Source organism: Gossypium arboreum, chromosome 10, assembly GCF_025698485.1.
Source record: "Gossypium arboreum isolate Shixiya-1 chromosome 10, ASM2569848v2, whole genome shotgun sequence".
NCBI lineage: Eukaryota > Viridiplantae > Streptophyta > Magnoliopsida > Malvales > Malvaceae > Gossypium > Gossypium arboreum.
Window position 1 is genome coordinate 101,833,290 of NC_069079.1, and position 24,380 is coordinate 101,857,669.

The window sequence follows — 24,380 nt, forward strand, 5'->3', positions numbered from 1 at the left end:
AAATTCACCATTCCATGCTAGTTCTAGTCCTGTAAGTATCGCCCACAACTCAACTCTAATATATCAGCTAGCCCTCTGTGTCATCGAAATCCCAGCAACCACTTCCCTCGTGATACGATCCGCCTCGGGGTGAGTCGAGTCGTATGTGAGTTTGCCCGACCGTCTACGAAGAAGTAGCGTTCGATTTGTTCAAAAGGATGTTTTAACGTAAATAATGGCGGAAGCTATGTAAAAGGATTCAAAGATGGGTTTATGGATATGAAGTTTATGTAGATGGGTTTATGGATATAAAGTTTTTGTAGGTTTGGTTATAATGAAACGAAAAGATGGAATGGAATGGAAATGAAAATGATCTCAAAAACAAACACGAACCAATATTAGAAAATATTGACCCAAATGTTTATAAGTTTTCAAGGTGGTCGGATGGAGAATATGAGAACCTCGACCCGCTACTTAGAAAAGTAGGAACCTTGGTATGTTTGAACGCCACACTACGAGTAGTGATAAGTTCGGTTTTCAACAAAGAAAATGGATGACACAACTAGAACACTAGGTAGCCAACAAATCTTTGAGCGAAAACAGAGAAAAGTTTGCCTCACAAATTTGGCGAATATCATTAACAAAAATATTCCAAAAGTGTGTTCCAAAAGGCTTGGTTACAAGAATTTATAAGGCTAAAATGAGCTAGCCGAATGGTCACATAGTAAAGTGCTATTAAAGGGCTAATTATAAATTAAAGACTTTTGAAATTCTAGAGTCAATAACTCCTCTCTTCAACTAGTGAATTAATGTCCTTAAAGGCTTGAAAAATGACTCTTGATTTTCCCTTTGGCTAGTTGAATAGACTCCAACCACTTTAATGAAATTTGCAATGCATAAATTGTCCATTAAGTAGCAAAAAAACGTTGGGGTATTTGAACAAGTGCTACAGATTTTAAAGGACATGAAATGCTCCTTTAAACTCTCTTTAATGATGCTTAATGCTTCCTTTATAACAGCCCCTCTTTTGTAACCAAAATAACTTGAAAAGTCTCCTTTATTGAATGCGTAATGACCTTTGTGAATTGAAAAGTCACTGCAATTAAAACATATGTAACCGTCACATTTATTCAATTATTAAGCTTTAAACAAATTAACAACTACGTAAATAAATGAACACACACTTATGCATCATTTATTCCAACAACTAGTTAATTAAAAGAAGTATTTAATGAACTTTAACTCATGCACCAATAAATTAACCTAGTAACTAGATTAATTAAAGAAGCAACTCATTAAATTAAATTCATCAAATAAACTCATTTAATTAAACTAAGATGAGTTGTATTAATGACCAGCAACTCATTTATTAAACTAAGAGGCTTAAATGCAAGTATTAAAATGCAAACTAAATGCAAAGCTAAAAGAAATAAATAAAAGTTCAATTTAGTTGGAACGGGTTCAAGGAGCGGAAATTGAGCTGAAATTAGTTTGCAAAATGTTGCAAGGACACTTTATTAAGCTGGTCCCAACTCGATCTATTTCTCTAACCAAAGCCTCGCCCCACACTTGATTAACTAAGGCCGAAATGGCCTCCTTGAATTGCTTAGCTCGAGCTCGCGTAATTGGTCCTTGAGGCAGCACCATTGAGTCCTTGCTCGAACTTGATGCACTCCAAGTCGCGATCGTATCACCTTGTTCATTTTGTATCACACTTCCAATAGACGGCCAACTTTGTTGGCTATGTTGTGCCCTATCCACATTTACCTTGACCCAGCCTATTAGTGGTGCATCCCATTTAACCAATCATTATTCACAACCTCCATGCAAACATCACCGGTGAGCAACGTGTTGGATACTCACAGCCCAACTCAGATAATGCACGATAACAACTGCCAAGTGCAAGCCTTTGAATTGGAAGGTAATAAGGTTTCTATTCTTCAATAATTGTTAGTAGACTATCCCAAATAACAATCTCCATTCAATCCCCTTATAAATTCGACTATTGTGTTCTTCCAAATTCCTTATAATCTAGTTAGTTGAGGAAGCTGAAAAGAGAACAACCTTATGCTCGGTTGGAACAAGCTTCCCCATAAGACTATTAGCATAGCACAATCACGTAGGACTTGCAAGATCGATTCAATTGTTGCCCCGCAAACGTTGAAACCACTTATTTTGCTCAAACTTCTTCAAAATAATTTGGCTTTACACAGGATCCTTTCATGCATTACCAACCATAGAAAGAACCTAATTCGTTGCAACAATGGCATCATCCATATCAGATCCATTACAGACCTAGACTGCTATTCTCTTCACCAACTAATTTCCGATATGCATTATGAATTGTAAGCTCATCTGAGACCCTATTTTTCCAATAGCATACATCCGACCTAAGAATCTTGGCAAGACCTGGAATTCTTCCAATTTGGACTAATATTTTCGACGAAAATTATTGTTCGAGCCTTTCCCAATCCTAACTACCATGCATGTCCACCATTTCACATAACCAAACGTGTGGCAGCCCTAAAGTGACCCTAGTCGGAAAGCGGTTTCGGGACCGCTAAACCGAGTCACCAAATTATTTGGATGTGATATTTATGGTCTAAAATATGTGAATATGAATGTGCAAAAATTTTAAGCTTCGATTTAGTAAATTGCATGTGAATTTAGTCAAAAGGACTTGTGTGACACTTTTGAAATGTGATAGGCTAATCTACAAGGATCTAATAGTGCATGTAGTCAAAAGGGAGGACTTGCATGTCAATTTTCCCCCCCTAACTAGTAGTGGCCGGCCATGAGCATGAGGATGGACAAAATGTTATGGGGTGAAACATGTTGGAAACATGTTGTGTTAGTGGGTTATGGGAGAAAGAAAAGAATAAAGGGTTTGTAATAAAGAAATGAATGGGAAGGGTGATGAGAAAAAAAAGTTGTCTCATCCATGTTCTTTCCCCCTTTAGCCGTGACTTGAGAAAGAAAGAAAAGAAGAAGTTGGTTCTTCTTGGCCGTGAATTGAAGGAGGAAGAAGAGGGGAAGTTCGGCCAAGGTGATTCTTGGGATTAAGGTATGTTAATGCTCTTTCATTGAAAATCTTTGTATATTTGGAGTGGTCATCAAGTATAGAAGCTAGCTCATGGCAAATGTTTTTGTAAATTTATGAAGATGACATTCGGTCATGGATGGTTGTACTTTTTTTGTTGTTTTTGATGCTTTAGTGTATTGAAGGTTGATTATAGATAAGTTGAGCTTGGTAAAAAAATTGAATAGATGTGGCTTAATTGCTTAATGACAATCGGCTATGTTGAAGTGAAAATGTTTTGCAAATTGGTTATGGACATTCGGTTAAGGGAGAGTATTTGTGTTAGAAATCAAGATTGGATAGTGAGTTAGGCATGTGATCTTTGTGTTCGATTATTGAATGGAAAACTAAAGGGATGAGGTTACATGTTGAGCTTGTATTGAATAATACAAATGAATTGCTAATGTGAGATGTTATGTATTAATATGTGAATTAAGTGATAATTGATAATCAACTAAGTAGCTACATGGCATTTAGATATATATTATAGTAGCTGATTTTGGATTTGATTCTTATTGTGAATTAGTAGTTGATATGGAGATTAGACCGAATGAAATTTAAAATGTTAAAGAAATTATTTCGCTAAGTGCTAACCTTGTTTATATTAGCGAATGTGTAAATGTATACCATGAAGTGGTTTAGCTTAACGTGAATCAAGGTTCTTGGAAGGTGAATTGCGGGGATGGTTTAAGAAATGAATCTAATTTTGTTATGTATGTGATGACATTGCGAATGTAAATTGAGTTGTTAAATTGGTTGATTTAGTTCACGAGCTCAAGGAATCAATCTTGCATAGCGGAAGGCGAATATAATTGAATAGCCGTTTTGAAATTGATCAACAGTATCCGAGGTAAGTTCTCAAGTGTTTGAACTTTACTTTAGTATACTTAAAGATTGTATAAACTTAGTAGCGAGAAGGATGAATTTATATAGTTTAAGTGCCGAACTAGTCTTGACAGATTTGAGTTACTGCAGTGTTGTAACTTTGAAAATACACCAAAAATTGTAGAAGGCGAGTTCGAAGTTGAATAAAATATGAAAATGAAGCTTATTGAATCTAGTGTCTTATAAAAGAAACTATGTAAGCAAAGGAATTTCCTATAAAGGTATATTTAAAGTTTTGTGAGACAATGTCGGATTGACTCCGAAATTCCCTGATTTGTTTTTTGAAAATCATTATAATTTGTACAAAAATGCTTATAAGATAAGATTTATATGCTTAGACTCCTTAACGAGTCTAGTTTCAAATGGAATCAAATAGAACACATTATGAATTCTGTACAATGAAAAATTTGATTCGTAGTGAAGAGTGGTCAGATTAGTCAACAGTGAAACAGGGGAAACTTTAAGAAAAATCTGGTATTGATTGGTCAAACCAAAAATTCTGAAAATTTTATGGATGGAAGATATGTGAGTATATATTCAGGGAAAATTAACGGCAATTGATTTTGAGTTTTGTAGCTCCAGTTATAAACAATTTAGTGACTGTTGCTCAGGAAAACTGCATGTAGTGAATATGTGATTTTGTTGTAAACTTTGATGAAACTATTTGAGTTGCTTATAAGCTATTGCTGAAATTGATATACAAGAAAAATATGAAATATGTATGAGATGTATATATGTGATAAGGCCTAATGGCCGATGTGATGAATGTGAAAGTGTGTATATGTGTGATAAGGCCTAATGGCCGATGTGATGAATGTGAAAGTGTGTATATGTGTGATAAGGCCTAATGGCCGATGTGAGATAAGGCCTAATGGCCGATGTGATGAATGTGAAAGTGTGTATATATGTGATAAGGCCTAATGGCCGATGTGATGAATGTGAAAGTGTGTATATATGTGATAAGGCCTAATGGCCGACGTGATGAATGCGAAAGTGTATATATATATGTGGCAAAGCCGAATGGCTAATGTGAATGTTGAAACATGTGATTAAATGTACATGAAACTTGGAAATATGTTCCGGGTGAGACCCGATGACTACGTGTGGAGATTATGTCCGGGTACGACCCGATGACTACGTGTGGAGATTATGTCCGGGTAAGACTTGCAATAAGAATTGCTTATAAATATACATAATGCGAAAGGTTAACAGTATGTACTCCAAGTTTATATGTGAGCTTGATTTGAACTAAATCATAAGGTAGTTATGTGATGCATACGAGAGCAATCCATAAGACTATTCCTATGAGTATGTGACATCGGATCGGTGTGAGAGGTTATGTGAAATCATACAATATATCTATGTCCCATGAGCTCACTTTTATGTGAAAGTTTATCTGCCTATTGTATATGATGAGATGTGCATATTTGGTAAAGGGATGGTATGCCCGAAGGAAGAGTGAGATAAAAATACGAATAACTATGTTATAATTTGATTGTTATCTGTTGACCTTGCTTGAAACTTACTAAGCATTGAAATGCTTACTCCGTTTACTTTGTTTTCTCTGTTTTATAGATCTCATTTGGAAGCTACAGGCTCGGGGATCGTCAGCAACTAGTCACACTATCACTATCCACTGTTTGGTACTGCTATGTTTTGGAATATCTTATGGCATGTATAGAATAGACTAGTAGTGAGAGGATATTTGGTCATGTACCCATGGATTTTGTGTAAATTTGGATAGCCATGCGAAAATGGCTTATATACGTTTTTAGCATAGTACTATAATCGTGTTGTATGTTGATTATTAAGAAGTATGGAAGTGTTTGGAAACGATTAGCCATTGGAATGGTTAATCATGATCATGATTTGTGCTGTGTATGCAAAAAGGACTAATGGAATCATGGAAACTATGAAATAGGTAAAGTCTACCTCAAAGGCGGATGCTGTTAGCTGCCGTGATGTGGATATGAAAACTCACTAAAAATAGTAGGAATGGAATTAAATAGTGAATAAATTATGTAAGTGAACCTTGACGAGTCTATTTTCATAGGAGAGTAACGAAAAGATCATATGAACAGTATGTTAAGAGATATTTAAGTTTTAGTGAGACAGGGCCAGAACGGTTTCTGGAGTCCCTGTTCCGACTTTGGAAATTCATTGTAAATTAACCAGAGATAATTAGGTGCCATGCCATATATGTATAGATTCCTCCTTGAGTCTAGTTTCTATAGAAACAAATGGCATCAATATTGAAGCCCTGTACAGGGAGATATCCAATTCGTAATGCATGAAGGTCAGTGTAGTCGAACCCTGGAATAGGGGAGACTTTAACTAATAAACTGTACTAATTGGCTCGACCAAAAATTTTAGAAAAAAATCTGTAGATGGATATATGAGTCTAGTTTCGGGGAAAAATTACGAATCTGATTTTCGAGTTGTGGAACTCAAGTTATGACTTTTAAGGTGACAGTGACGCAGTTAGACAGTCGTCTGGAAAATATTAAAATGGACTGTGAAAATGAATGGTTTAAGCCGTTAACCCCTCGTGTCCGACTCCGGCAGCGGTCTCAGGTACGGAGTGTTACAAAACGTTATTCAACCCGCCCTATGTCTCACTGAGGTACAACTTTAGAGGCCTAATTTACCAATCCACTGATCTGTCATATTTATATACGTTAAATTAAGCTCTTTAAAAGATTAAAGAGCTTATTCTAGAGTATTTTATATCGTATTTTAGTACTTTTCCATAATTACGAGATTTTATGCTTAATTTAGTTTTTATGCTTTTTGGAATAAAATGGCAAGTTTATGCCATTAAGAACTTAATCTTTGAGTTAAGCTTATTTTAGACACTTGGTTGACGCAAAAATGTGGAACAGAGCCTAAAGTAGAGCCAAAGTCATGACACCAATGCCTTTTCTATTAACTGAGGAGTTGGATTTCACCAAATTGTACATCTGAGCGGACTATCTCTAAAGTCGCAACACCAAGGTGTTTTTGTCATAATACCGACTCCTAAAGTTGCAACTATGGCCTAGCAAGGTAGTAACACTAGCCAAAGCCCCTGCAGTTGAAGAAGTTAAGTTACCTGAGAATGATGTCACGACACTGAAACCCAAAAGCATCTCTAGAGTAATTTCCTGCTAATGTCGCGACATCAACTCTGACAGGGCGAAAATTCTAAAGGGCAATTCTGTGTCCAAACAAGCTTAATTCGCTTTTCATTTAAGGCAATAATTATCAATATTAGGTTAAATATTTTTGTCTATAAATACCACATTATATTTAACTATTTGGGTGGCTAGGCTAATATAGAAAATTAGTTAGACATTAGGTAACTTTTACTCTTCTTTTCTTAGCTTAGGTTTCCATTTTTCTTTTCTTTTCTCTTTGTTATAGCATTTTTGTTTCTTCATTTTTGCTGGAACCTTGTGGACGAAGATGGACTAAACTTTCGTGCTTCATTGGATTTTTATCTATCAATTAGCATTTTCTCAACCTTTATCTTTTATATTTTTTGCCTACCATGTGTTTGTTAAAATGCTTGTGTGTAATTTAAGTTTAATTATATGTTGAATTATTTTATTGTTTGATTGATGAGTGGATTACTTAACTAAGTTATTATCTATGCCTTGATTAGTTATTTTTGTTCAAGTTTATTAAATTGCATATTACACTAGAATTAACGCCTCTAGTAGAAGATCTAGATAGATGAGACTGAGAAGAGACTCTACCATGTAGGACTTTGATACATGTGTCAAATAGTGAGACTAAGAGATCTATACACCTAAGTGAGACCGAAAGGAGAGCTTAGGTGGTACCCTTTAGTTTAGGATGAGACCGAGAGAAGATTTCTAGCTAAAAGTGGCAAATAATATAATTATAATAGGTTTATTGAGTTAGTTGGTAATTCATGAATGATTCAACCATCATTTCAATCCATTCACATTGTTTCTAGTAAAAAAAATAAAGAAAATTAGTTTGGTATTCTCATTTGTTAATTTAGAATTTAGCCTTATTATATTTTCATATTTGGTTGGCACTAATAATTTTCAACTTAATTAGATTAGTGATTGTTATTTTATAATTAATTTGACAAACACATTTACCAACTTGGCAATCCCTTGGGTTCGATCCTTGGAATACTTAGAGTGTTCCATTGTAACATTTATAAATATTACAACTGACTTGTCATACTTGCAGTCGAACCGTTTTAATTTTTAAGATTTTGTGCTAATTCTCTAGTCGACGTTCGTACATTGTGGCACAGTCATCCATGCATCATGCCAAAATTTCACGCCTCTTATCTCTAATTTTCCACATTACATTCAATTGAAATGTGCTCCATACACTTGCTAATGATCGCTACACATACAAATAGTTAGCTTATTCTATACTTATCGGACAATAATCATGCATGTTATACTTCCTTCACAAGACTCGAACCCACAAATCCTCTTCCCAATTTAAAAGACCCATTGCCAAGTTTAACAAAAAAGACTCATTTTGTAACCTTAGATTTCACAACCCTAACCCCTTATCAATAACAATTCAACAATAGGTATCCCGTCTAACAAGTGGAATTTTTCGGTTCTCAATGGTTGATCCCCAAATAAGGCCCTGCATCTCTTTAACAATACCCATAGGAAGTAAGATAGTCAGCATAAAATAACTAGGCACTATAAGAAGCACAAACTTAGAAAGGGTCACCCGTCCCACCATTGACAACGATTTCGCATCAAAGCCATTTAGTTTACCTCATATTTTATCCAGTAGAAGCATAAGTGTACCATTGGTTATACTTTTGTGGAGAAGCGACATTCCTAAATACACTCCCAATTTATTAACTAGATTAGAACCAAATACATAATTGGGTTACTCACTAAACAACTTCTCGACATTCGTCGAAAAATAAATCTTTGTCCTTTGCGTATTAACCTTATGCCTAAAGAAATGGAAAAAAGTGGAAAAACTCTTTCACACAATAGTTATCTACCCCATATTTTCCTTACAAAAGAGGATTAAATCATCAGCAAGAATAATTGAGAGAGTCGGGGCCCGTTCTTCCAAAGTGGATGGGTTTCCACAAACCTTGTGAGATCACACACTTTATCCTATGGCTCAAACATTCCATGCCTAAGACAAACAAATATAGGGAAAGTAGGTCCGCTTGTCGCCCTTGCCTCGATAGTTTAAACTCTCGTATAGGTGTACCATTCTAAAGGATCTGCATCGAAGTTTTGGTAACACAATGCATAGTTATTTTTGCCAACTCAAGCAGTAAACTCGCATCCAATAATGAGTCCTCTATGTAATCCCACCAAATTCAGTCTTACATCTTTTCGAAGTTAACCTTAATTGGCATCCAATTAGTCTTTCCTTTTTGATGTCACATTGAGTGAATAACCTCTTAGGCAATTATGAAGTTGTCCATAATGCATCTCTTAGCCACAAAACTTATTTGTTCAGGTCCTATTAACTTAGACATTAAAGGTATTAATCTATTCACAATTAACTTTATTAAGATATTATATAGAACCATACAGAGGCTAATAGGACATAGCTAACTCACAAACTCCAGACTCTCCACCTTTGAAATCAAAACTAGAAGTGCTTTATTAAAAAAATCTTTCAGATTGCCTCTTTCAAACACCCCTTAAATAATGGAGAACAAAGACTCCCTTACCACATCCTACTGGCTTTGATAAAATTGAGTATGGAGGCCATCCTCATGTTTCTTTAAGGGAGCCATTTAAAACAAAGGCTATTTTACTTCCTCCATTACAACTCTTGTTGGATCTAGTGTTCTAAGTGTAGTATTTGCGTCTATGTACACTTGTAATTTTTTCAAATAGATTGGTTAATAAAATTATTCATGAATTACATTAATATCATTTTTATATTTTCCTCACATGGTTTTTTCATGTAAAGCAAAGTGGAAGCAAATATTAGCTCATTGGTAGTCTAATGTTTAACTAATACTAAACAGTACTACATTGTCAGATCATAATACGGAAAGACAACTTATTTAGTAAATGAACCTAAACATATCCTTAGTCTAATAAAAAATGAGCAAACCAATTAAATGACTAACATGTTATCTATCAAGTCCAATTAGGGAGATTTCTTATCTTGGGTATTGGAACGGATGACTCTTAGAAGATAGAGACGTAGATGTGATTGATTAGATTGACAATACATCAGACTGGGCCAAGAAGAATAGATCCTGAATCCATTTATGGATTTATTCACTTGCGACATTCAAAATGTGGCATACTTTAATCTTGAGTGGATGACGAACTATGTATCTATGACTCTTATACTTTTATGGAAGTAAAAGCGTAAGTTCAAATAGATAAGGAACTGAAAGCTAATGCGTTGGATGTACGAATTCTATAGTATGTAACTTCATTCAAAATAGTGGAATTCATATCCCATGATATGGGTGAATGATATCCTCCCATTGCCATTACATGGTAGATGCAAAGTAAATATAACTATGGGTCATTCGTCTTTGTGATGAATGACCTGATTACTATTTGATAGTAATTAACTTTTCATAAGAAAAAAAAAAAGATGTAATGGTTACCATGCGATAAAATAAGATCATATTGGGAGTACGAGTTTATCCCAAAGAGATTAAGGATATCCTATGAGGGTAATACAATTATGACAAAGTCATTAGACGAACATTGATCGAGTTGCTTCCATAATAGTATGTCATTAAGGAGGGATCAGTCACGATAATATAGTGGATCATAGCTTTGTAACTAAATGAGTTTATAATTAATAGGCGAAAAGTTGGAACTTAATTATAAATCATTTGAGCTCTAATCATATATGTTCAATTAATCCCTCATCTAGCTGTTGAAACTAGAAATGAATTGCATGTTGAATCAAATTAACAATAATGGATGGAAATGATAAACTTATAGAAATGAGAAACATTTAGAAATAAATGTGGTTTTCTCTAAATGAAAATGACCTAAAAAATTAATTTATGGGTTTTTGAATTATTATTTAATTAATTGGTTAAATAATTGAAGTTCGAAAATGGAAATAAATTAATTGGTTATAATAAATCTGTTGAATTTAGAAATATTAAATATATTTTTGTAGATTCTGTTATGGTAAAGTCATCATGATTTTAATGGAATTAGAATTGGGTTGAGAAAATTATTTAATTGGGAAATTAGTTTATTTATTTAAATTATTTTATGATGTTTATTTTTGGAAATAGAAAAACAAGTATCAGGTTGGATTGAATTATAAAGTATTAGGTTAAAAGTTCAAGAAGTATTTGTAATTGGACCCGATACGAGAGAGACCCAAAAACCCCTCATATTGATGTTAGGGAAGACAAATTCTAGTATAATTAACTAGGGTTGTCGCCCCTCTAATCCTAGTTAGAGTAGGAGTTCCATTTTTCTATTGAAATAGACTTCTACAATTCAACAAGGGTTTTACCTCTTCTCCCTATAAATAGATGGCACTGATAGGGCTAAACACACAACTTTGAGATATATCTATTCTGTCCAAAAATAGTGAGAATTTATTTTCTAAGTATAAATTCTATTTTCTAGAACAACAATTCTATCAATTTCTATTGAGAGAAAATTTTGTTTTCTCATTAAAAGTAATGTAAAGATTTTTGGTTGTGTTTGATTCGAATTTGTTCAAGCCACACTCGAAGCAGTTCGTGGTACGAGAATAGCCAAAAAAGTCATTCTATTGAAAGCCAAGAATGACAAGGATCTGTCTAGCCAAAAACACAACTGCGATTTCAGTAAAGGGTTTATTGCTATAAATATCATAAATTGGCTCGATTTTTAAAATTTTATTTTTCCGTTGTACAAGAAAACCATTTTCGAACCAGATTTTTTCCAACAACCCTCTACGGCAAGCCTTCAAATTTTGCTTCAGATAATAAAGGGAAATAACTTTTGATCAGATACTACCCACACAAGCATTGCCAATTGAAGATAATTGATGAAAGAATCGAGAAATGTGGTCCTACAACAACTCCTTATCATAACATCAATTATCATCCTACAACCGCAGATTCTTAATCTGGTTGTGTTGATGTTGTACAAAGTCTTGATTGTGAAAATACTTCATGTTTTAATCCCCCCTAATGATCCTGTTACACCTCAATTTTTAGTGGCAAAATAGCTCCTCCTGATCCAAGATTATTTCCAATTCACTCATCAGTTGTCGCTCAAATTCCCATAATCTCTCTATCTGCTTTTCCTCCAAAGCCAACTGAACATTAGTACGACGTCATAACAACTTCTCTTTTTGTCCTAAAATATTACCAAAGAGATATTTATTCCACTTTTGGCCACTTCACTAAACCTTTTTGCCATGTTCGTTAAACTCCAGCCATCTACCCAACTCACTTTAACCAAATATGGAAAAGTGTCATTGGTTAGCCAATTAAAGAAGAAACAAAACAACCTTGGTATCTTCAATTTTCGGGCTTTGACAATGTTAAACTTCAGCCCCGATTCCATATAAACTTCAGCCCCTTGTATCCAAAGTCCTTCAACTAAGCATAAAAAACAAATTGTTGGAAGAGGCAATGACCAATTGGTGTTCTAGTTGACCCTCTCATCTTGTCTTCTTCCAACAGTAAAGAATTGAAATCTTTGATCAACATCTAAGGATGCTTGCCACATTAAGTTACAACTGTCAACTCATCCCATAATGCTTCATGATTTATTTGATGTGGTGACCCATAAACAATAGCCATAAAAGCTAAGAATTGGTCATCAATATCCTCGACCCTCATGTGCAAAAACTATATAGCATTGTGAAGAACCTCAACCGTTAACGAGTTATGCCACAAGACCCAAATCCTTATCGAAAATCTTCTAGCCTCTATTTGATGTGAAAATGGCAAACCAATCTTTTAGATAACCTGGTCCTCCCTTTCCCCACTAATTATTGTTTCTAATAAAGTAACCAAAATAAGGTGATACTCACACATGTACTCCTGCAATATACAATGAAAATGGGGATAACTTGTCCCTTGGAAGTTCCAAACTAAAAATTTACTCTTCATGTAAAAGATAAGTTCATGAAAGGCCTCTCAACAAGCAGGCATCCTACCATCTACTTCTATTGTCACATTCGGTGCTTCCGTCGTTCTCGATCCATTATTGATCATAGACTTATTCAACTCTAAAGCTACCTACACTGCATCCCCTTTACTAGAATCCAGAGTTGGCACAATTTCCCAAGCTTTTAGCTAAGCTTTTATACTTTCAATAATACTTTGAACAACCATTGTTGTAGGAACCAGAGAGACACTAAAACGACCTTCACGATGACATCAACTCATCACCCAACATTGGCTCCCCCTTCTTCACCCAACTTTAAATCCTACTGACATCGAAGATTATAAAACTCATTGATTAAGAAGGATACCATCACCCCTAGTATCACTGGCATTCATGCTCCTAGAAATTGTTCCCGCACTATTCCTTACTACCATTGTCGAATGGTTCTGTGGGTCAATGGTAGTTTACACCATGTGGGTCGATTCACTTGGTAAAATGGTCCTAGAGCCTACTACATTACCCTCCTCAACAGGCTTGGTAACTTGGACTGCTATAACTTTACCCAATCCCACTGACTCCATTAGTACCCTACTTAGGCCTACTTGATCCTCAATCCTATGTGGGTTTGGATCCAAATCCACCAACAACCTTGGGCCCCATTGTGGCCTGGTATAAGGAACATTTTCCATCAACACAACCTTCTATTTATCCTTATTTTGTAAACCCTTCCCAGCCTCATTATGTGTCGCCAAAGGATAATCATAAGAAGTATTACTTGACCCTATCATCCCTCCATCATTATCCTTATCCCCATTATTTTCGCTTGTATCCATATTAAAAGAACACGATAATATGAACCATTAAAATTTTTTGTAACTCTTCCTAGTTCATCCTGGGTTCGTTTCCTCACTGGCCTATATTGTGGACGTGTAACAACCATCATGGGCCAAAGTGTTCCTTCTCCACCCCATCCTCCATCGACTTAGAACTCATGTTTGTTTCCTTACCATTCTATGTTGTATCCCTATTCTCCTTTATCAGGCAGACTTCTTTTAGATGGCTATAATAGCCACAAGTAAAACAAATGAGGGGAAGGCTCTCATATTCCACCCTTTGAAGACTCCCATTGATTCTCACATTGGAGACAAGTGGTCTACTCAGATCCACTATAACCACCATTCTTGCAAATCACCTGCGAGAGCCACTATCCATATTATAGTCAATTCATATTACCTTCTCGATCATTCCACATATCTCTTGTAATAGGGTTTTCTTATACATTGAACTAGGTAACCCCAATAACCCGATCCATGTCGCTACTTGCAACAGGTACGGATGAGTAGTGGAAAACTACTTTGACCATGGCAATTGTCAAATATTAGCAAAAAATGACCCACAATCCCTAAGTCAAGACCTCAGTAAAGTCAGTTTCAGACTTGAACTTTGCTAAGAAGTACTCAATATCATTTTCCATTAGCTAAAAGTCTTGAGACAGCTTCCAAAGCGTACAAATCTTATTCCACAGTACAATATACCCTATCTTCCTAGCAGTTTCAAAACGACTATCTTCGCCATGCTTTTTTCAATCAAGGTGTATACCCTCTCCGAAAAGCATATCGATGGAATTCCATGAAACCAATCCTTTTGCACATCCCCTTTAATCAAAACAATATCCTCATCCTCCTGAACCATCCTCCCATTGTGCTTTCTTCCCGTTGATCCTACTAGGCATTCCTTGAAAGACATCGATCTTCCAAATGCCTCTTCCATCGTAACATCCTCCTCACCCTCATCTGGAGAATCATCTTCCCTTAATTGGGCTTCTTTAATGACACAATCGTCAAACATGATGAATAAATTGATGAGCAAATGTTAACTATTTAATATTATTAAAATGTTACTATTAATGAATTTTAAAATTAAAACATATGAGTATAATTTGATTTCTAATTGCAAAATTAAAATTTCCTGCAAACAGTATATTAAATATTAACTCTTAATTTTATGTTTTATCCCTAATTTATATATTTATTAAAATATTATAAATAGGCTTAAATGTGATTAATATAATTAACATAAATATGTTTAAACGTGATAATCAATAAAATTAAGTAAAAACTAAAATTATTTAATAAAAGTAAATTAAGAATATTTAATTTTTTAATTGTGAAAATTTATTCAATACAAAAACAACTGCCCATTGAAAAATATTTTCTTATTTTATTTAAAATATACTTATATCATATTTATATTTAAATTATTTTAAAAACACACGTGCGGAAGAGTTATCCTTTTCCTCTGCTCCAAGTTTAGTGGGTAAAGGCGGTTAAAAATGTAAAGATTAACATCTGCTATAGGTTGTTGTAATCTTGAAACTTTTGAGATTTAGTCCTCTCTATATTTTTGAATTTAAAATATAAATTTAATTGTTAATACAGTTAAACATTTTCAATCAATTAAAGTTTATTATAGTATTTTTATCACATAATTATTAGTTAATTATTTTTAACTTTAACAAATGTCGCACTAATAAATTTAATAAAAAATTAATAGGATTAATAGATTAACCTCAATTCCAAAAAGAGTAAAGAAACAAAATTTTAAAATTAAAAATAAAAAAATTAAATTCATAATATACAAAGAATATAGGACTAAAATTATATTTTAATCAAATTTAAAAAGCTGGTGCACGTGACGCGATGGCCCATAGTCGGCTCCATTAGCCAGCCGGTCGGGGAAATGGCTCGGGTCATGGTTATGCCCTTAAGGCCCACCATTCATACCAAAATCAACCTTACTGTAAATTACACATTTAAATAAATATAATTTATTTCATTTAAATCAAACCATATTTAAGGAACCAGTACCGTTTTCATACAGGTATTTTTTTTGGTATATACGATTATTGATCCTTTTGATATATTATTTCGAGTTTATTGTTATTTTAAAAATAATTAATATATTTATGTAAAAATTTTATAAACTCAAATAATGAAATTAAATAAATTTTAAATATAAAATTTCCTTCAATAAAATTTACAAATATGATTTACTATTAAACAAATTCAAAATAAGCAAAATAATAATAATCATTTTATACATATAATTCTTTCAAAAAAATATTATACATAAAATAATTATTCGTCAAATCAAAAATAAATAATAAATAATAAATAATTTATATTTATATTTATATTTTAAACCCCACGGATGCATCATATTCCAATAAGTAGGGGTGAAATCAAGCGGCTAATGGGTAAAGCTGGAGCCGTTAGTTGAAGAAAAAGGAAAGGCCCACACTCACCCACCGCAACGAACGCCCACATTCTCCGATGCAAAGGAACTGAACCATTAAGGTAGACGAAACATATAATTAAAGGCAGAGAGTGCAAAGCAGTGCAGTGCTTTCACCAGCTCCAAACTTCATTTCTTCCTCTCTTTTTTTTTTTTTTTTAGTTTCGCCATTATTATAATGTAAACTAAACAATATTTCTTGTTTTCTTTGCTTTACAAATATTAATGCTCTTTTTTTTTAACATTTTTTTTTTTTTTTTCTTGGGTATCTTTGCAGTGATCATGACTTCTGAGCTATTGGAAATTCACCCTCTAGAACTCAAATTTACTTGTAATTCCCCCTCCCCCTTTTCATGTTTTTAATGTACTTCTATAAATGTTGATTAAGATTTATTCTTTGCCTTGTGTCTTACTGAAGTTGAGTTGAAGAAACAGAGTTCATGCTTAATCCAATTGACCAACAAGACTGATCAATATGTAGCCTTTAAGGTATGTATTTTTCTTTATAAACAAAAAAAAAATCCAGTTTTAATTTCTGGGTCTTTTTTTTTTTCTCATTTTCTGATCATTTTTAATTGAATTCTAAGACTTAGATTCAACAATAACGATTTTCAGGTGAAGACTACTTCTCCCAAGAAATACTGTGTGAGACCCAACACTGGCATTGTTAAACCCAAATCAACATATGATTTTACAGGTACATATAACTTGACTCAGCTGTTTAATGTTTGGATTCTGCTATATTTATTTGATAAGATTTCAGTTCTAGTCAAATTGAAAGCTGGTTTGTTAGTCATTGATGGGTGTTGCTTGGTTGTTTATGGTTTTAGTTTGATTGGCATTTTTAACACTAAATTAGTTTGAAACTACAGGGTTTGTTGAGATTTTTTTTACCTAAGATGTGTTTGAAATGAAGTGTACTTGTGGAATTTATGGGACTATTATGGAATGCATCTGTAATTGGGGCTCTCCATTCTAGATGATTATTCTTGTGCACGGCATAGTATAATTCTCTAAACATATAATAAAACTTTTTTAAAAAATAACCATATATAAATGACACTCACCTCTTAATCTAGATAACATAATAAGTTACTGGGATTTGTCTGTGAATTTCAGATATGAGTATATATTTGATATGGGTATATTCATTTTTTCTAAGTGTTTTCTCCTTGTCTTTAGAGGGTTCGAGAGGATTATATGTTTATAACCATGATATATGTTATATACGGGAGTCTAACACAAATATTTCAAGCAAAATAAAGAGTTGAAGTGATATAGCTTACAACTATTAATATCAAATGCATTGCTTTTGGTATTTTCTTTTTTTTTTTGGATTGATTCAGTTACCATGCAAGCTCAGCGTGTTGCTCCACCTGACTTGATTTGCAAGGACAAGTTCCTGATTCAAAGTACAGTAATTCCATTTGGAACAGCTGAGGAAAACATTACATCCGACATAGTAAGAATTTGCCAATGCAATCGTTGTTCCCTTTTTTGTTCCTACAATTTCATGATTGTTTTTGTTTGTAGTTCTCTAAGGAAAGTGGCAAACACATTGAAGAAAAGAAGCTGAAAGTATACCTTAGCCCACCAAATTCACCTGTTTTGACTGCAATTAATGGAGACCTGAAACAAGACATAGGTCATGAGACTTCATCTCCAAGGGATAAAGCGCGGCATGGAGTTGAAAACATACCACCATCTCAGAAGGTAAGTGTGCATTTTTCATGTTATATGGCAGCAGTTGTTTATCAGAGTTTGAAATTCCCTTATCTGTTGCTTTGACTGTATAAAGGTTTGATCCTCCAAGTAGAGTTATCCAAGGATCAAGTTATCTACCTAGGCCCAAAGACCTACCAGATGCTTGGAAGGTTTTGGAAAAAAATATAAACCCCAAAAAATGGCATAGACAAATGTATAATCATGTTTTCTAACTGGGTCGGGCCTCGAATAAAGAATTTCAGGCCTAAACCCGACCCAACTCATGGATCTAACAATGTAGATAGCGTTGTAGCAAGATAATCTATAGAGAGTTACCTTAATAAGGTTAGTTGTAGTTTACTCCACTGTGTCATGATGGCATTGCATCATAAAAGTCAGACCTTGACTAGACTGTGTCATCAAAAGAGCACTTGAGGGTCTCGTAGTTGGCCAAAACTCCTTGATCTTATGTCTTAGTTCGGCGGTTGTGTAGCTAGTGTTTAACTTTCCTACAAACTACTCTTTATGGCTTATCCTTGATCCAATCCCAATCCTCTTTATGTTGGATCATGGTTTATAATTAATGTTATGAGATTTTTTATGTAGAGGATCCATTAGAGTGACAACTGTAGAGCATATGACTCATGCCGTTACTTACTATGATGAACAATGGATTTCATGCTAGCTAAGGATTGAGGGAAATAGCAACCAAAGAGAGTGTTTAGAAGCACATAGCTTTGTTTAAAAAATTCTTACAAAGGTTTTCTTATGAAAGAACTTGGTCTGTCCTCCCATGAACAAAGGTGCCTTTTATAGGTAAACCTAGGGGCTAAAGGACAAACTTGTCACTATAAATAAATAGTGACACCATACATAAATATAAAGACAAGCTTGTGGGAATCTCCATGCCAGTTTTTACAAAAGTTGAAATAAAATTAGAACACTAAAATAAAAACACACAAAATTACAAAATAGGAAAAGACATAAGGCTAACATTTAAATAGATCATGTTGCATCTCTTGAGATTTGATTACGATTCATGTTTTCAATCATCCCACAAGAGATTAAGATACTCTTTGTTTGCATTTGAGGAGAAGTCATAGCCAAGACTTTCAAGCCATCATTGGTGAGATATTTCCATTAATTCTTTTGGTCACATTTCTCTGTCAATGTCTATGTTCATGGCCTTTCCTTTATTTCTTGGGAACTTTATGGTCTCATGGAATCTTTCTTCTTGGCATCTTCTGGATGAGTTCATTGGTGAGATAATAAAGCGGGATAAAATCAAAATCTCTGCCAAGTTCATAGGGATCCTAGGAATAATCCTAATAGATAGGCAGTTCCAGCTTTGATTCTTAGGTTGATGGAGTTTTATCAAACTGAACTCAAATTCTTGTTGAAGAGGTTCTATTGTGGGATTCTAGAATCTTTCTTCATAAATGAAACTGTCAGTGTTCAGCTCGGTCACACGAGGCTATAAAGTTCTCAAGCAAATCAAGGAAAGGCCACAGATATGAACATTGATAGCTGTTTCCAGCTGTTGTTCCCCTGCCAAGGGTAGGTTCTTATGTGCTATCACCCATCCACCGCTAGAAACATCACTTCCCGTTCGATTTGCACATGTTAAGCATATCGTCAGGATTCATCTTGAGCCAGGATTGAACTCTCCATGAGATTCATAGTTGAATCAGTTATACCTTCTTTGTTTGTAGACAAAACTGGTTCAGAATTGTCTTTCATTCCAAGGCATAACTTGTATCCATGTGCTTCATATTTGCCTGGAGTTCACTCCTAGAAATATAGCCATCCGTGCCCCCTTTTGTCAATCCCACGAGCCTCTTATCCATTCTTATTTGATCAAGAAACATGTTTAGAAGAAGAAATGAAAATATCTCACCAAAGATGGCTTAAAATCCTTGGTTACTACATCTTTCCAAAAGCAGACAACTCCCATCTTAATTTCCCATGGGATGATTAAAACACGAGATGTGACATAACCCAATCCTAGGTCATTTCCTATTTTGTAATTTTGTTTGTTTTTATTTTTGTTGTAATTTTATTTTCACTTTTGTAAAAGCTAGCATGGGGATTCTCACTAGCTATCTTTATCTTTATCTTTATATTTTCTTTATTTATGGTGTCACTATTCATTAATAGTGGCAAGTTTGTCCACTAGTCCTTGGGTTTGCCTACACCAAGTTTTTGTGTAAGAAAACCTTTGTAAGAAACTTCCTTAACAAAAGTATGTGTTTCTAACTCTCTCTCTCTCTCTCTTCGATTACTCTCTTTCTCAATCTTTGGCTAGCATGAAATTCATTATTCACTTATGGTATGACATGAGTTGTATGCTCTACATTTGCCACTCTGGTGGATTCTCCACATCAAGAATCTCATGAAATTGATTACAGACCATGGATCCAATATTACAGATAGCACTGTAGCAAGATAATCTGTAGAATATTACTATAATAAGGTTAGTTGTAGTTTACTCCATTTAACGACAGCATAGCATCATAAAAGTTCGATCTCAACTACCTTGTGTCGCCAAAAGAGTACTTGCGAGTTGCGAGTCTCATAGTTGGTTAAAATACCTTTATCCTATGTCCTAGTACCATGGCTGTGTGTCTATAGCTCAACTTTCTTAAGTACTACTCTCTATGACTTATCCTTGACCTAGTGTTGATCTTCTTTATTGAGTCATAGTTTGAACAACGAATTAGTGTCTCTGGTCCACATTCATCATCTAGTGGAAATATTGATTCAAGATCATCATCATCCAATAGATTTAGTCCTGAAGTCATTGCTACTTACTGTAGTATCTTGAGAGTTCTCTTTTCAGCTTTCGGGTAGTTAAAACAATTTAACTTGTCAAGAACAGGATTGGCATTCATGGCAGTAAGTAATATTGGTATTTTGCAACACAGTAGCTTTTACCAAAAGCTCTATATGTATTTATGTTATTAGAGCCTTTGAATATTAGAAGTGTGAGAGGTCAGACCCCTAACCAGTCCGTTATTGTCCCCAGCTAGCTCAAGCGGTAGCATGCTCCCGTATCAATGACCTATATGCCCCAGTCACGGGGTCAAGTCAGACCATGCACAAACTCTTTGGTTTGTCGTGGTTCTACTTGTTCGGGCAATAAGAGACACTCCCACTCTATGAACTCACCAAGGCTCTCAGAAGAGTAAAGAGACAAAAACCCCAACTAGGGTTAATATTGGACTTGTTGAGGATCTGACCTCAACAAGAAGAATACCTAAAAAGAATAAAGGAATACCCAACCAAATTCTTAAAAGAACAAAAAAGCACAATGAAATTTTTTTTTTTCAATTGAAAAATATATAGGCAGCTTGAACTGTTCAGATTCAAATATTTCTTTTATAATTCAGTTCGGGCTCAATCACAAAGTGGAATTCATATTTTTGGCCGAACCGGGCCTAGGTAAGCACAAAAGCCATTAATAAATTGAGCCTAGCTTGTCTTATGGAGAGGTATACCTCCAGGATTGTCCAAATATATGGAAATATTGAAAAAAATTAACATACTCATGTGAAATACATATCTTTATTTGACAGTCGTGCTCAAATTCTTGTAACATAGATCGATATAAGGATGTTAGTGTAGTAATTATTTTCTCTTGTGCTAGGTTGCTGAGGATTTTATGGGGTTTGAGACTGCAAAGGATGCAGCAACTATGGGCACTCAACGGTTTAAAACTTCCGGAGATGAAACAGAAGAGCTAACTACTGCTAGCGATTTGCAGTCAAGTGTTGCCAAGGATGTGCAGCAATTGAAATCATCAAAAGCTGACGATTTTGAGAACTTGAAGTCAAAGATAAGTTTTATGGATTCAAAACTTAAAGAGGTTAGTGTTGTTTATTTTATTTCTTTGATTTAAGTGTATGGAGGCTATAGTGCATGATATAGGTACATGTTTCCAACATGTTTACGTTCAATATTTTTTCTAAATTTTTCGTATAATTAGAGGATTCTATTATATTCATTCGTATGTCTGGATATGCAATGGAAATAGATATCAGACATAAATATTTCAAAAAAAATTAAAGTCAGAAAAAAACCATAAGCATGCTCTTATTCTTAATTTTTTTCCTTATATATTGTTCATCACTAGGCTGAAGTTACCATCATGAAGCTGACACAAGAGAGAAGCATGGTTGCTCGAGAGACGGACAAGCTTCAAAGTGAATTAGTGAGTCACATTTTCATTCATTTTTGTCATAATTAGTCTTTCAAATTGACACACTGAAAAGATTAGAAACTTCCTAACAACAGAAAATTTATCTAATTAACCAGCATAAATAACCCATAAAATCAAACTCTGAAAAAGATATTCGTGTTTGACACTTATGTTACTTGGATTTTGGAATATTTGTTGAATGAGGGTGTCTGACATAAGTGTAAGATGCTTATTTATTACAGTACAAGGAGAACTGCTATATTTCAGTAGTTAGCCGCTGACCATTTTCTTTTTCAACTGTAAATAAGAACTTTTGCTTCCCTGTTTATAGGAGTTTTCGAAGACGAAGTCCAATGCCATAAGAATAACTCAGGTAGGTTTTCCGCTCCTCTACGTATGCATGGTGGCCGTTGTCGGTCTGGTGATCGGATACTTGAGCAATCTCTAGGGAGCGAGAACAAGTGAATCTTTTGTTATCTTACTATGAAGTTCTAAGTTCCAACATTAAAAAAAAAAAAAAAAAGTCTTTTCCTATATATAATGTTGGAACCTCTTATTGCTTTTTTATATATAATTGGAACTTCTTATTGTTATTGTAAGTAAATTGCACATTTTTTAAAGTGAATATGAAGATAACAAATACCTGTAAAGATTACAGCCTATTATTAGATGCTTATGTGTTTTTTTAATTTTATTTTATACAATATCAGGGATGAGAATTGGATCACTTGTTTTAAACTTGTGTTAAATATGTGTTTTAAACTTGTTTTAAATTACGCGTATACGTCTAGAAATCACGAATTTAAAACACTTATAATTGTTTAAAACAACATACTATAAATAATGAAATGTATGGTTTGAAAGTTTTTTTTTTTTTTTTTGAGAAAAAAACGAAACCCATAAATGAGAAAAAGCATTAAGTTAACAAATAGATTCAGTATACGAACAAACTAAAACTCGAGGCAACAGGCTCACCCCATATACTTGAACCTATCATTTGCACTCCCCAATCACACTATTTTTAGTTACAGATGAAACATTCTCATTAAAAAAAATAATGGGAAAGCCATTCCATTCCATATGATTTGCATATAACAAAACCACTTAAGCTAAGGAATGAGCCGCCTTGTTGGCACACTGACGAGTCCAGCAGAAGGACAGGTGTTGAAACTGATTCTTTATCAGTAAATAATCACGTAACAACACATCTAGTTTAGAAAAATCAAATGATTGGGGTGAAAAAATCAAAATTACAAGTAGATAATCCGACTTAACTATAAAACTATCGAAGGCCAAAGATTTTAACCTTGACAGGCCTCTCTAATGGCAAAAGTTTTAGCAATGGAAGGACTAAAACGAGCATAAATAAAACTTGAAAAAACTTCAATGTATGGTTTGTAAATTGAAACTAATTAATAATAGCACATGAAATATGTATAACATTAAAATAAAAAGTTAGATTAAATTGTGAGTAAAATAAAATTTAAAGACAAAAATACATCAAGTTAAAAATTAAAAATTGTTTTAGTTCAAATGGTAAAAATCAAAGTTTTATATGTATAATCATTTGGTTTAAACCTCATTATGGATAATTTTTATTTTCTATAAATAAATTTTGCATGTTAAAAATAAAAATGTATAAAATAAATTAAAATAAACTTTGATTTGAGTAGTAAATTTAAGATTTTATTAATTCGGTATGGGTTCAAATCCCACCATATACATATTTTATTGATTTTTGTTAAAAATAAAAAGACTAAAATACCCTCGAATAATATATTTTTATCAACGAATAATATAACTTAATTTAATCATAGAAAAACATTTTGTAATTTTCCTAATCGAGTTGGTGCCAGTTGACTCATGATACTAACTCATTAAAAAGTTTAAATAGAAATATAGATATACAATTGACGAAAAAAATAAATTGTACATATTAAAATAAAATTTGGTTAAATGGTAAATTTAATATTTGACTAATTCAATTGGTGTAGGTTCTAATCCCAATATATGCAATTTTTATTGATTTTTGTTAAAATAAAAAGATTAAAATACCCTCAAATTATAAATAATTAAGGATAGACATTTCTATAATTTCTCTAACGAGTTGGTGCCAATTAACTCGTATCACCAATTCAATTATTAAATAATAGTATAGATAGATAGATAGATTTAA

General features: G+C 33.7%; 1 protein-coding gene across 2 annotated transcripts; it reads left to right on the forward strand.

Moving 5' to 3' along the window:
• Positions 1–16,220: 16,220 nt before the first annotated feature.
• Positions 16,221–22,854, forward strand: LOC108455915 (vesicle-associated protein 1-2-like). 2 transcript variants are annotated; one of them, XM_017754503.2, is made up of 9 exons: positions 16,221–16,364; positions 16,580–16,633; positions 16,721–16,791; positions 16,918–16,999; positions 17,649–17,764; positions 17,836–18,015; positions 21,653–21,871; positions 22,139–22,216; positions 22,536–22,854. In XM_017754503.2, exons 2-9 carry the CDS (start codon positions 16,585–16,587, stop codon positions 22,650–22,652), a joined length of 912 nt encoding a protein of 303 aa, XP_017609992.1. In that variant the 5' UTR covers positions 16,221–16,364; positions 16,580–16,584; the 3' UTR covers positions 22,653–22,854. The 2 variants fall into 2 exon arrangements, with proteins under 2 accessions (XP_017609992.1, XP_017609984.1); XM_017754495.2 differs by having other exon boundaries at positions 16,348–16,482.
• The last annotated feature ends 1,526 nt before the right edge of the window (positions 22,855–24,380 follow it).

Coding starts and splice junctions, on each gene's coding strand:
- LOC108455915 (XM_017754503.2), top strand. CDS start 16,585: ATGACTTCTGAGCTATTGGAAATTCACCCTCTAGAACTCAAATTTACT. Junction 17,000..17,648: donor ATCAACATATGATTTTACAG/GTACATATAACT, acceptor GGATTGATTCAG/TTACCATGCAAGCTCAGCGT. Junction 17,765..17,835: donor AAAACATTACATCCGACATA/GTAAGAATTTGC, acceptor TTTTGTTTGTAG/TTCTCTAAGGAAAGTGGCAA.